At 36.6% G+C, this 15,396-nt stretch overlaps 1 protein-coding gene across 1 annotated transcript in view; it reads left to right on the top strand.

Moving 5' to 3' along the window:
* LOC129566466 (uncharacterized) overlaps positions 1-11,009 on the top strand; it is a 69,716-nt gene extending 58,707 nt beyond the window's left edge. The window contains exon 5 of the mRNA XM_055442427.1: positions 10,897-11,009. Within this exon, the coding sequence (XP_055298402.1) occupies positions 10,897-10,929 (33 nt within the window). The 3' untranslated portion in view covers positions 10,930-11,009. The remainder of the gene's footprint in view (positions 1-10,896) is intronic.
* Positions 11,010-15,396: the final 4,387 nt, after the last annotated feature.

The raw sequence follows: 15,396 nt of genomic DNA, 5'->3' as shown, positions 1-15,396 counted from the left end.
GAGAGAGAGAGAGAGAGAGAGAGAGAGAGAGAGAGAGAGAGAGAGAGTATACTTTGTTATCATTTAAACGAAACCAGAACGTCAATCACACAAAATATGTGATGTGATGTTTCCGTTCGTAATAAAAAGCACAGTGATCGGGAGAATGCAGGCAAGAAATCAGTGTATTTAATGTAATGTTGATCTGATTTTTGGTATTTTCATCGCATATTCGAATCCAGTGTACGTACAACGTAATTAGAATCGACAAGTTTTTCGCTTTAATGTAATGAACAAGTGCAAGGGGGAAAGTACTAGATTTGTATAATTCAAATAATGCAATCTAGTACAAAAATAATACCAAATAATCCTTCGGAATTCTCAATAATGTTCAATAATGCTTTTCAAAATATCAATAAATAATAGCGAACTATGGTCAAGTAATTGATGCTTGCGTGCATTTGAATGCCTTGAAAACAAAGTGGGTCGATAGTAGATATGAATTGGTGAGACCTAGAAGAACACAAGTTTGTCAAACGTCGTAGCAATAAAGAGAAGTATATTTTACTGCAACTAACAATGGTTGAGAGAATGTATGTTCATTTTTGGCGGGTCGTCCCGGTTTTTCACGGTTTCCGCGTAACTGATAAGAGATAACAACTAGTTGTCTTCGGAAAAGTTGTAGTACTCAAGATATATAACATATCTATAATATTGCATTATATTTTATCTATTATCAATTGGATGCAAATCAAAAACATCGGCCTATGGCATATATTTTTTTTATCATCCTTCGCGTTTTCCGCGAAACTCACAGGAGATGAGTGGGAACTGTCTGAAGCAAAGTTGCGAAAGGCCTCGTACTATAAATTTTCTGAAGACGCCAAGTCGTTATCTCTTATCAGTTCAGCGAAAAATGCAAAAAATCGGAATTGTACAGCAAAATTCGTGTTTTTCGCTGAACTGATAAGAGATAACGACTTGGCGTCTTCAGCAAATTTATAGTGCTCGAGGCCTTCCGCAACTTTGTTTCAGACAGTTCATCCATCGGCCCATGATGTTTTTGATTTGCGTCCAATTGATAAAAGATAAAAGATAATTGTCTTCAGCAATGTTATAGAGGATCTTGAGTACTACAACTTTCCCGAAGACAACTAGTTGTTATCTCTTATCAGTTACGTGGAAACCGTGAAAAACCGGGACGACCCGCCAAAAATGAACATACATTTATCAACCATTGTTAGTTGCAGTAAAATATACTTCTCTTTATTGCTACGACGTTTGACAAACTTGTGTTCTTCTAGGTCTCACCGATTCATATCTACTATCAACCCACTTTGTTTTTAAGGCATTCAAATGCATGCAAGCATCAATTACTTGACCATAGTTCGCTATTATTTATTGATATTTTGAAAAGCATTATTGGGCATTATTGAGAATTCCGAAGGATTATTTTGGATTATTTCTGTACTAGATTGCATTATTTGAATTATACAAATCTAGTACTTTCCCCCTTGAACAGATGAAGAATTTGATGCCCAGCAAAATTAGTTCCTAGTTATGTTTTGAACTCGGTTCGGCAGTCGTTGGAGGAAAAGAGGAAAAGAGGACAAGAGGAATGTATGTTTGTGTGATGGTATTTGTTCGTTGCATTCAATTCAGATGCTGGTTTCAATTGAACGCTTTTTATCATAGACGGAGAGCAAGAATGCCGCTATAATAGAATGCAACCGAACCAACAACTTCATTAAAGAGTCGCTGCTCTAACACAAAAGAGCTCCGCACAACAAAAACGGTCTGCATTCGTTTCAATGTAATGCATTTCATTTCAAATGGATTTAATCGAATGTACTCTTCAGGCTATTTGCATCAGATGAATTCAATGGTACGACTCGCGTAGAACAAAGAAAGCAAAAAGAGTCACAACAGGAAAACACACACACATACGCTCTTTTTCTATGTGCATGGATTCGCTATCGTATTCTACGCATTTATCTCGTCTCATTTCACATTCAGTATTTTTTTTAATTAAATCCAAAACCACTACTCCTTTACATGTCCATATTCCAGTGGGCGATCAATATACACACATGCCATGGTGACGCACATAGTAAATGATGACATGGCCAAATTCGTTTGGCATTTATTTACAAATCAAAAAAACCGAACAAATCTCTGCGCTCGACTTCAAAGGCGGACACGAAGCAATCGCAGACAAAAAGCGATGTGATATTTATAGCAAATATTTCATTGAATAAAACATTCCAAAGAGTAATGCCGAAAGGATTATCAATGTCTGTTCGGATACAAAGTACATTTTAGCTTCAAGATCCAAATTATAAACGACATTCTCGACGAATATTTCGAGTAATTAAAATAGCAAAATTGTGGAATTTAATTTATGTAACATTTTACCATACACCATGTTTAAATTCTGGTTTCTACATTTCGTGGATGTCAAAAACATGAATGCTTGTGCACAGAGCAACAGAATGCTGCATCGTTCGAAGTCGAATTCCAATGAAATCAGAATTTTCATGCAATCGCCGTGTTTTTGTCGAACAATTATGACAATAGCCGAATGTCAATGTGTGTGTGCAATAGCAAAGCTTTGGCTTACGAATTTCACCAGAAAATCGAAAGGCTCGATGTCAAAGCGAACGAAAATGTATCAATCACAGCTATATAGCCATATGGCTTGCTATACATATCAACATATCAATGAGTACCATTTGAAAATACGAAATTCATGAAAATGTTGAATCTGGATTATGAGCAGAGAAAGAGAGAGTGAAAGGAACGGTAATTATCCACATTTCATGTTTTTCCATAATGAAGCAAATGAAAAGTTGGTGGCGGCGGCGTTATCATCCCTTTTGCCGTTGTGAATCAGTGGATGTAGGCAAAATTATGATAATTTCATTTACGTGATACACAGAAACTGTGAACTGAACGAGAGTCTATCATAGCGATTGCAAATGAGTTGGCAAAATTGCTATGTGCCGACACAATCACATCACCGATCCGTGGTCCCATTTCACCGAAAAAAAGGAAAACAAATCTCAAAAATGGAATAAACCTTTTCTAACTAATTTTAGCACACTGGTCCATGCACGCACACCGAAAAACAATTTCCTTCGCTCTTTCGAGCATATGAAATTAGTTCCCCTTGATAGGCGTTGCGTAGACGGGAATGACGAAAAATCCGAAAAAAGAAGGTTTTCAACGTCGTTTGCCAAAAATAATCTCGAGTATTTCAAAAACCGAGGTATGAGTACCGCATCGGACTGCGATGTTTTCTTCTTCCTCTTCTTCTTCTTTCAGGGAAATAATTAAAAAAGCAAATGAAAGCGAACGCTGTCGGCAAGAATAGCCAACACACATAACTGATGACTTTGACCGTTGTGAAATGGTATGGCGCATCATGATTTTTAATTTCGCCACCTTTTGCCGAAACACAACTAATTTCATTATGATGCGAGAATGTCTTGATGGTTTCGGCGACAAACAAATTCGCGCCAAAAAAATTGTTGTTGGGTCAAACGATGGAGTCGCTTAATCGCTGCTTCTTCTTATTCTTCTTCTTCTTCATTGTCTCGTGTATATTTCGACAACAAACTGCGAATGGCAAAACCCTTTTTTGCGTGTCGCTACAAAATGCTTGAAATGCCATTGTGTCGCGAAATTCGATGCAATTTTCTCTCTACAGGTTGAAATCTTTATCGTTTTCTGAATTTATACGATATTTCAAGTGTGTAGCGTGCGCGCCTCGCCGTCCACTTTGCATGATAATCGTAGCGTACGAAAACTGTATACAAAATAATTACCATTTTAATTTCAATTCTTTGTGCTGTTTTCGGAAAACCATCGTTTGTTTAAAATTTCAGCAAACGCCAAGCAAATGGAAATAATGCAAATTACTTGGTACGCTCTCTTGTTCTTTATTTATTCAGTCACCCTCACCCTGCCTCTTGCGCACTTCTGATAAGTTCGGCCGAAACAACGAAATGAGTGACTCAAATTCCATTTATTCGCATTGCGCCGTTATTGTGAGCAGCGAGATGGGAAAAGAGCGAACCGAAAGACACTCAACTTCAACGAAAATAGTTGTCGATCTCAAGATGTGCTTCAGCCTGATAAAATGGAAACAAAATCAACTGTGTTTAAATAGATCGTTAGTTTGTTTCGATTTTGAACCTGGTTTCGTCAGTAACATTGAGCTAACATTCGATTTAAAGCGAAATGGCTGGCCTTTATCAAACAAATCGCGGACAAATTGATGATAGAATTTATTCGATGGCGAAGCAAATGTTCAAAGCCTTTGCCTGTGCTCCATTTTGAGATAAAGTATGATAGTTTTGTCAATACCATTTCCTACAATTTTCAGAACCCATTATACATCGTTTGCCATGCCAGTGTCCAATATCCCATCGTTGCGTTGTGCCAGTGCGCACAAATGAATGTGCATCTTACATTTAATTAAAATAAATGACAACATTTGCATTCGAATGTCGACTTTTAAATTGGCCGCCTTTTCAATTTTAGCACGCCGTCCCAGCCATTCGGCGAACCAAATTCATTTTGCCATTCTGTTCATATTTCATCTTGAATATTCATAGAGGTAATTGCAGACAAAAAAACGAATATTACGAACTCAAAAGAGAAAGGACGGCGCGCTGCTTTTTCCGAAACGAATGTAGATTGAATCGCCACTTTTGCGCTCGACCTATCAAATTAATTTTCAGCTTTTGCTTACAGCATGAAATGACTTTCATTTCATGAATTTGCAATTTCCGTCGTTCAAACGAAAATAAATGCATTTGATGAAGCGATGAGAATATTTCCATTGAATTTCATTGCGTCGTCGATTGTGAAAATAATTAGAAAATGCTGAAGCAAAACCATCAAATAAAACCTAATTAATTTTTCTGGAAATTTGCTTGGCTCTTGTGTACAAATTGATTTTTGACGTGTAATAAGCTCGTTGATTGTTTGTTTGCTTGCTTGATTTCAGAAGATTTATTGCCTAACATCACTTCTTACCTCATTAAGATGTGGGTGGAAATGGAATAAATCCAAGCACACTCTTTCATTATGACTTCTGCCATTGCTATGGCTTCTGCTTTTGTTTTTAATTGGCCTTTGTTGTTTGAATGCTCATGATGATTGAACGGAAATCTTTTGATATTTCAACGGGAATAAAAAAACGACTGCCGGCTATGTACTTAACAAATTTTTCTTGATTTTGTATTTAATTACAAACCAATTAAACGTTGGCAAAGATCAAACGGACTTTTAATTGAGTCTGTTACTCGAAGCTTTTCCGACGCCGTGTTTTTTTCTCTTCTTGTTCTCCTTTTTGTTCGTCAAAATACACAAAACCAACATTTTCACAGTGGTACATGGGAATTCAATCTCTACCATGTGAATAAATAAAAAATAGACGGTGGCAACTTTGGAAACGGAAAATACTGCATGGCGTTGATTATGGTGGTGGCTGTCGATCGAAAAGCTACCGAACACAACTGAAGCCATAACATTTCTTATTTAACTTGGCTCATCATCACGCTTTCAATATACCATTCAAACATATATAGTCAAAATCAACAATGCTGCTACTGCTACTGCTGTTATGGCATGTATGTGTGTGTGGACTGTGGATGCGTCTTCAATTGTCTATTTGCAGATTGCAACAAGTGTTTGCCTTTGTTGCTACATCGTTTTCCCGTTTGCAACTGCACGCTTACACTTACTTCCAGCCAATCTCTATTGATTTTTATTTGTGTTGGGTGGTTTTTTTTTACTTCCTTGCAAACCACACTATTCGCATCCTTTATGCAGTCGTGTGAAACTAGTTGAGAACATAAACAGGATGACATGAGCGCTTTAATGCACGCATCAGCAGCAGCATCATCAACAACAACACCATCGTGTATGTGCATATAAAGCAATAACTGGCGGCATTAAGCGCATTTTTGTGCACATGTTCTCATCCCAGTTTTGCCACACACACTTTTTGTTTACTTCGAGCCAAACTTTATGATCCTCTTGTAGCGCCTCGAAAAAAAAAAACAACGCCCAACCCAGCTCAATTGTGGCAAATAGCTCAAGTAAATCGATTTTGTCATTGAATAGTGCTTCATTTGCATAGCATCTGTGAGTAGTCCAAGTTGAGCAGGTTATTTTGATGTGCTGAGAATATGGGGATTTTACGAGTGATTTCACCTCGATGCCTGATCGGTTTTTGTCTGCATGCATCTGTCGATTCACACATACACCACAAATCATCACCGAATTGTTTTTGAATACAAAACGATGAAGGAAATAAAAACAATAATCAAAGTTTTATGTGCAGTTTTTGGTCCATGGTGATCGTTTAAATTGTATTGTGGCTGCTGCTGCTTCGATGGTAAGTCTCTAGATAGAAATCAAACAGTAACTTCACCAAAAGGAAATTCATTCCGGGCAACAGTGATGTGGAATTGGGAAATAACAAGCAGAAGAGTAGAAAGAAAAAATAGAACGCCTAGAGAAACAGAGAACACGAACATCGAAATAAAGAATAAATGGAAATAAATATTTGCGTTGGGATAGCGATGGCGAGGGAGAGAGAGAGAGAGAGAGAAAGCGGCGAAAAGAAAATAATGGCAGATGGTTGCAGCAACAACAACAAAAACACGCTCTATTTTACTTTCGATATGATTGCGCTACTTTTGCCTTCGATTCTGCTATGTGTCGGCACATTTCAGCGACCGTTTTCTTCTTATTCTTCTTTGCCCTCTCTTGCCGATTCCATTTGCTTGCTGTGTGTGTTTTTGCATTATTCCTTCTATTTTGTTTTCGATTTCACACGGATCTTAAGCATCGAGACTCGAAAACTCAGTCAACCGAGTTCACACAGCAAGTATGTTTCGGTGCTTTTCGTTCTTGTTTTTTTTCTCCTCGTATTTGTGCGAAAGCATCGTGAAAGGCAGTGCACACAGACAGACAATCATTGCACATACTATGTAAATAAATATGCATTTGGATTTTTATTGTTTGTTTATTTTTCGATTTTTTCTGCCACACCATCGTCTTACGGTTTACATCGGATCGGCGTTTTTTTCACCGTCCGTTTTTCTTTCTTGTTCGCCTGTTGTGCAGAGCGGTCAACGAGCGCTCGTTCGTTCGTTCGTTCGTTCGTAGAATCTACTAACATGTTCGTTCGTAGGTAAAATTTCTTTTTTTTTTTTTTTTTTCAAACATAAAATTTTCTTATTTCTTAAAAAAATATAGGAATGATCCTATGTACTCAATAATACTGTAAGCACTATAATACTGTAATTTACAAGTTGTGAACATTATTTTCGCACAAAAAATTGAACGAATATTTTTTTGAGTTTCCACTTGCGCAATTGAATGCATAAAACTAATTAAAAACATCTTCACTCAACAAAAAACATCGCTGAAAATCTTACTTTCACTCATTGTGGTTTGTGTGTCCGCTGGCGAGAATAGAATGATATGATAATTAGCTGGACATGAACGTGGAAGTTGTAAAATGATGAAAGTAATGCATACAGAGAGAGAGAGAGTGAGTGAGAGAGATAAAAACATGGGCGTGACATGCAGCCACATGGGTACAGCGCCCGTGTACTTCGTAGTGGAAAAAAAGTGAAGCTTGCTTGTCACCAATATTGATGTTCACGAACATCAAATTGTTTATGCGTTATTTCGCCCACTTTATGCACTGGAAATAAAAAGTTCTTCAATTTCTAGCAAATTTCACATATGAATTCATAAACACATCGAGAAAACACAACTATTTTTTCACATAAAAAGCATAAGCAAGATGATTTTTTCGTTGATGGTTGTTCGATCCTGGATCGTTTGTGATTCATCAACGATTTGCAACACATCCATTTTTGATTTCGATATTCCAACTGAATACGATGTTTTGTATTCATTAAACAATTCCATTTTGATCAGAAAATAATTTTTTATTGAAATGGCTGTGACGAAAAACCACGCGAACGATTGCAAACGATAGCACAAACATTAATGTCTAGGAACATCAAATTCGAATTGACATTATTGTCAAAGCGAATTCATCGGGAAACACTGACTTGAAGTTCGACACAAATGTCAAATTAATTCGCCGATGTGAAGCAACAAAACAAAATAAATAAAAATACAAGCAAACAAACATTTTGTGTTGATCTAATCTGCAAGTTTTATATTTTTTCAGAATAAAAATGGTAATTTTTTTGTATTTTATTGTTTCATTCCAAATAAAATCTCTATTGTGATTTTTAAGTATACATTTATAAAAGATATCTTCAAAAATCAACTTTGAATGTAATATAATTTGTTATTGGCGACAAACAATTAATCGAACGCATTTAATCGAACATAAAATAATTTTCAGTCTGCCGGTTTGCTGATGTTCCCCGAATCGACCGACGAAGTGCCCAGTGCCCACCACCGATGTCGAAGAAAACTAATTTCCGTGATAATTTAAATTTTGCCATTCAACATTCCAATAAGGGCAAACGCAGTGTAATCGAAAAACATTTGGAAGGCATCAAGCATTGGGGCCTAAATCGACATGACAAAATCAATCAACCGTCCCATTGTATTGCGAAATCGACGCCAAAGGAAGAAATTGAATGATAAAATCATTAATCTTCCGTATTTGATGTTCCTAGACATTAATGTTTGTGCTATCGTTTGCAATCGTTCGCGTGGTTTTTCGTCATAGCCATTTTAATAAAAAATTATTTTGTGATCAAAATGGAATTGTTTAATGAATACAAAACATCGTATTCAGTTGGAATATCGAAATCAAAAATGGATGTGTTGCAAATCATTAATGAATCACAAACGATCCAGGATCGAACAACCATCAACGAAAAAATCATCTTGCTTTTGCTTTTTATGTGAAAAAAAGTTGTGTTTTCTCGATGTGTTTATGAATTCATATGTGAAATTTGCTAGAAATTGAAGAACTTTTCATTTCCAGTTCATAAAATGGGCGAAATAACGCATAAACAATTTGATGTTCGTGAACATCAATATTGGTGACAAGCAAGCTTCACTTTTTTTCCACTACGAAGTACACGGGCGCTGCTTGTACGAAATTCCGTTTGTATGAAGCATGTCACGCCGATGGATAAAAATGACAAAGACAGCAAAGTTCATCTCTTTTTGTCATTTATGGTGTGCAATTCAGAGAGACTTGTTGCAGTGATGATTTAAATTACATGGACGTTCAAACAGTGTGTGTTTTACGCACTGTGTTAAATCGCCACGTGCAAAACAGCTATACGTTTAGACAATGTTTTGTTCTGTGATCGTACAACACACACAGTTCGAGCGACAACGTGCTTCATGATATCACAGCAACAAGACGAATCTGAAATGTGCACACCATACTTGGCAAAAAGAGATGAACACTGTCTTTGTCACTTTTTCTATCTCTCTCTCCGTATGCATCACTTTCTTCGTTTCACAACATTTGAAACCAGCATTATTATTGCTTATTGCATTATTATGCATCCAATTGTGCAAGTGGAAACTCAAAAAAATATTCGTTCAATTTTTTGTGCGAAAATAATGTTCACAACTTGAAAATTACAGTATTACAGTGCTTACAGTATTATTGAGTACATAGGATCATTCCTATATTTTTTTAAGAAATAAGAAAATTTTTTGTTTGAAAAAAAAAATGAAATTTTACCTACGAACGAACGAATGAACAAACGAACATGTTCGTAGATTCTACGAACGAACGAACATGTTCGTAGATTCTACGAACGAACGAACGAACGAACATGTTCGTAGATTCTACGAACGAACGAACGAACAAACGAACATGTTCGCATACGAACGAACGAACGAGCGCTCGTTGACCGCTCTGCTCTTGTGTGCTGCTGGCTGTCAGAGTAGCAAGAAAATAGCATAAATTAAATGGAAGCAGATGGGTTGGAATGGAAGAAAAAAGCATTATGGTCTCTTAAGGAGCTACTCACTTATAAATGTATTTAGCGACGTTGAGCACCTTTTTTTCCGTTTCTACTTTATTACCGTCGTCGATCGCTATCTTCGTTTTAAACGAGTTTTTTTTATTTTCTCTCCCTTCATTCTGACGATTTACTCTTTGAAATTCTCTTTTTAAATTCATTTGGTGTTTTCTTTTCTGTCTGTTGCCATTGTTTTCCACTGGGTTGTTTATTCGGATGCAGTTTCACGCTCGTTGCTTTTACATTGACCCACAATTTTTGCCCGATTATTTCCATTATCCAGAACTCAGCACAATTGCTCTGATTTTTATTGCACCGGAAAATATGGAGCAAAATCCATTTGTTGGTTTTGTGATTGTTCAACCGGTCGAAAATGGATGATTTAAATATCGGAATGAAATACACCGCTAGAAAGTGGTTCGATGTGTTTATTTATCGACAATAAATATTTGCTTCGGCACAAATGACCGTAATAAATCATTCGAATGCGAAGATCCCTCAGGTGATTTTTGAACATCTACAATTAGTATTACGTCGAAATCATAATTCCAAATCGAAGAAGTGGAGGAAGAATAATGGTGAACTTATTCTTCAAGCATAATTTCGTTGGAAAATAATCATAACATTTCGATTCGAATGAAAATTGCTCCGAACTACATATCTGAAGGCAACAAAAAGATTGGAGAACAACAAAAATCGGAGAACAACACAATGGTTTGCTCCATTGGAATTTAATGCATAATAAGGAAATCAGAAACGTTCGCTTCATTTTGTACCTTTTGATTTCGTCGTTTACGAAATGATTCCAACCCACTTCCTGATGTTTCCTTTTTTCCCCATTCTAGTCTACTGCTTTTGTTCAAAATAAGTTTGCATTGTGAAGTGAAAAAATATGACAAACATCTCTCGCTTTCAGGTGATTCAAAAATACACCCGAAAAAAAGTATGACGAAAATTATAGAGGGAAAATATGGAAAAATAAACAAAAGATGGAACGAAATAGATGGCAGCAGCCGAGTGAAACAGACAGAGAGAAGGAGGGGGGCAAATGAAACAAATAACAAAGCAATAGCAAGGCAAAAGTAGCAAACAATGGACTTTTGAAAATGGAGCATTAAAGCGATCGCCGACAAATACATAGCATCGCACACGAAACATGGCACGGGCAACGGGCGTCGTTATTGTTTCATAACTATTTTGAGCTATTTTGTATTCAAAGCTTTCGGATGCAAGCTATTTCCGTATTCGTACGAGGGCACGAGAAGAAAAAAGCACGCCATCCTCTATGGAAGATAGAGTGGGAAATAAAGCGAATGGAAAATACACGTAAAAAATTTGAGAGTGTAAATTGAAGGTGCAGAATCTATCGTAGATGTTTACATTTCATGCAGTGTTCGAGATTGCATTGTACATTGTACACACTACTTATTAAGGTGTACGGCATTGCAGCGAGAATAACTAACCATTTTCAGAGGCATTCAGAACAAAAAAGGTATTTTGATACGACAATGAATGGAACGAAACGACTTTCACTAGCCGTGTGAAGAAAAAGGGATCAGAGCAGTGTATATTTATGAAATGTCCAAATAAATCCACGCAACTTCATCTACAAAAGATTTTTTTCGTTGGTAAATTCAATGCAGAGTTTTGTTTCATAAAATGTTCGGAAATTAAAGCTATTGTAAGCTGAAATAAACTTTCTGGGGAAAAAGTGTATTGTGCACTTGAGCTTGATAGATAATGTTCATTGAAATAAATCGCCTGACGTCTGTGTAGTTCGAACAATGAAAAATTGGCAAAACACATTCCATATTGTTGATGCATGCGTTGAAAAGATAATTTGCTACAAATTTGAGTACAAAACATGGACCAAGTTACAATGTAAAATGATCCACGGCAAATACGGAAATTGATGCAGAACAAAAACGAGAAAAACTCGTACGTATATTGAGCATTTAGGTAAATATTTCAAGAAGACGATAAAATGTGTGTCACAAAAAAATTGTCGGTGAACAAAAGCGGATCGAACAATCGCAAACAATATACCGTGCATCATGTTTACATGCGAACTATGCGAATTCTTGCATTTTCATGAGCAGCCACTGACTTTTCCCGTACACACTTTGAAGAATTCGAACAAAAGACATTTGCTCTTTTTTTTCTCGTGTGCATCATGTCGTTGTGCATCGCGCAATGAATATAATATTTGCTTGGATTTGCATTGCGAGTGCATTGAAAACTTCGAAGGATCTGTGCAATATTTGTATGAAATGCACTGAATGCGATGCGCGTGCGCGCTCGTACGAGCGCATCGGTGTATGCAATGCTTGGAGAGAAGAGAAAAGTTTTCGCAAAATCATTCCATTTGAAATGAGCTGAACATATGCGCATATGAATGTTCCATTCTGTTTTATTTCATGATCTAGAGATGCTTTTTTAATTTACTAACTTGAAATTTTTATAAAACTTTCGTGCGACAAACATCATAAAAATGCTTTTTTCATTTATTTGCTTGTTCGTTCAGCATTTCTTTCTCTTTTGTTCCGACAAAGGGAACAATACAACTGCACTTACTTCCATTTGAGGTGGTCTAGAAAAAAAAATATGAGTGTGGAAACAAGCGGGAACATCAGTTTTTGGTTGCGATTGCAATAAAGAGTTCAGAACCAAAACCGTGAAAATGCACCGGAGGGACAATACGAAGCAACCGACACCGATTCACTCATTCTCCATTTTATGCTTTCTCTCTGTCTCTGTCTCTGTCTCTGTCTCTGTCTCTGTCTCTGTCTCTGTCTCTGTCTCTGTCTCTGTATCTCTCTCTGCCATTTGCAATGCTTGAATTGTTGTAATTTAAATGGAATTGCTACGAAGATCATAAAGTTATTTTATAAATTTCCATATGAACTGGCATTTTGTGCGCACATTCGATGGTCCACATTTACATTACGCCACCATTCAAATGAGACATTTTCGTCGTTTTCTTTTCACAAAACTTATCATATTGCCGCGTGCGCTTACGACCACTCTCTCCTCTCTTATTCTGTCCCACAGCACCGATTCCACTTTGAGGTAGATAGCGATTGCATCGCTTTTATGATTCCTTTGGACTTTTTGTGCACCGCACACACACACAGACAGATACAACACCCGTTCGTCGCTCAACGCTTGCCTTTTTATCCCAATGAAAAATATTTAAATCACAATAGCGCGCAACACACGATCGTTCGCGCTCCGCATGTGGAAGAAAAATAAGAGACATTGCCCCAAAAGTGGAACGAACGCAGGTCATGCAAATCGAAATAGACATAGAAAGTTCGTGGCATTTCAATTACTTTTCATTCGCTTTATATATTTTCAGCGATGCGCTTTTCAAACTTTAGAAAATGTTCGCACAATTGTACGGAGTGCAAGTTGTAGATTTGTTGGAAATTTATGATTTCAAATCCGAATGGAAAATAAACACTTTCGACCCGTATCTCTCTTTCTTTCTCTCTGCCTCGATTTAATATAAGGAAATTGTTGATAATTTGACTTTACATTTGATACAAGTTCCAAGATATTCAAGTAATATTGACAAAAATTGAGGATTACCATATCATTCAAACACGAATCAAACTCACGAACTGAGTTTTCGAATTTAAGTTTGGCCAAAGCTCACATCTCCCCATTAACAGATTTCAAACGATTTAGATTATATAAGAGGATTGAGATCAGGATTAATACGATAAGTTGGTTGGAGTGAACCCAGGGAAATGGAATGTCATTAACGTTTAATGCATATTTCACCTCGTTTACGCCAAATTCTATTGAACACAATGCACTTGATGAAGCCCCATGCGAATCACACAATGAAATATTCAACCAACGGTGCAGCAACGCGCGCTTGACGCTGATGCTGACGAGCAACATCACGCAAATGAACCATTGGATTTAAATATCAATCCCACAGTAGATTTCATATATATTCATATTTTATTAACGATGGGACAGTCGCACCTGGTCAATTTACATACGAAAATACTTCATTTCAGTGCTGGTTTGTTTTTTTGCCTTAATTTAATTGGCTTAATTTTTACCCGTTCGATTCATTGAATTACCTTCAATCAATTAAGTTGAACTCGAGTCCTTTTATGGATATTAAGAGCTGACGCAACATGTTTTTTGTCCATAATTCAAATGGTATTGACATTTCGTGAACTGGTTGCCAGTCGAAACCAATTATATTAAGCTCATTTAAGTAGTTTGTTTTTAATTAGACGTTTTTTTACGATGAAATGAAAGTACATTGACATATTTGATGTGCCCTTATTAATACAATGATTGTATTACAATCCCTATCGAAAATGATAGACTTCGAATTTGCAATCGAAAATGATAGGTTTCAGGAAGAGCGGCAATAATTAAGCCAATAAATGATTGCATTTTTTTTTGCTATCCAATTAAAACTTTTGTTTTTCGCAAACGATTCGAACAATTCAACTCAATTCGAAGCGATGGTTTTCACAGTAAAGTGGGTTTTTTCTCGTTCAGCAAAATAAACGGTTTCATCGATAGGAATTTCACTGTATTCAATCCGGATTACATTCATTGATTCAGTGATGTTATGAGATTCAATGTGAGAATTTAATATTCCTTTGATATTTATTGCTTACAAATGAACAAATCGAATAATTTTTCACACACACAAATACAAGGCGGCAGCGTGATTGAAGTGAGCAATTTTGTTGAAAACAATATATTTCACTGTTAGACAACATTGTAGTGCCCTCTCTCTTTCTTTTGCTGTTATTTCATAATTTCAATAGCGGCCGTCGTTAGGATGTGTCTTGGGTGCGCTTGTAGTGTTCAAACGGTTTATACGCTATTTCAATGAAGTAATCGCGCTTGTTTTCAAAAAGTGACAGGCGACAAATGAAATGTGCATTTTTCACATCAAACAGTGCATACGACAGACTGCGTTCATCATCAATTCGAAACGTCGGAGTTCGGTCAATTTATCGGAATATGCATGGTGAAGCAGCTCCACCGCACCACACATTCATATGTATGTGAACGTATATAAAATGCTATCGCAGTCTATATGCATTTCATTAATAATCGTGAAAACTTTATGACAGCTAAAATCGCAGCAACTGAACTGAATGGAAACATCATTTTTTCTCTGTCTACCAACTCCCGGTTCCAACCGTTTTGCTCCCTTTTCTGGTGGAAAAAAGATCATTTTTGGCTGCTGTAGCATATTGTTTGGTAGTCGTTAGAAAAGTAATTCGCCATGATGAAATGGAATAGTTCGCGGAATGAATGAACGATATGAAAGCTGCGGCAAAGTTTCGCGTAAATCAGATTTGTACAAAAATATATATACGGGTTTCTGTTGCATGATGCCAAACAAATGAGCGCTGACAGTTTTGTAAAT

Source organism: Sitodiplosis mosellana, unplaced genomic scaffold (genome assembly GCF_009176505.1).
Source record: "Sitodiplosis mosellana isolate CC-2019 unplaced genomic scaffold, AAFC_SMos_1.0 Smas_scaffold_1, whole genome shotgun sequence".
In the NCBI taxonomy this organism is placed as follows: Eukaryota; Metazoa; Arthropoda; class Insecta; order Diptera; family Cecidomyiidae; genus Sitodiplosis; species Sitodiplosis mosellana.
The sequence above is the reverse complement of the archived record's forward strand: the minus strand, read 5'-3'. Positions and strand labels throughout refer to the sequence as shown.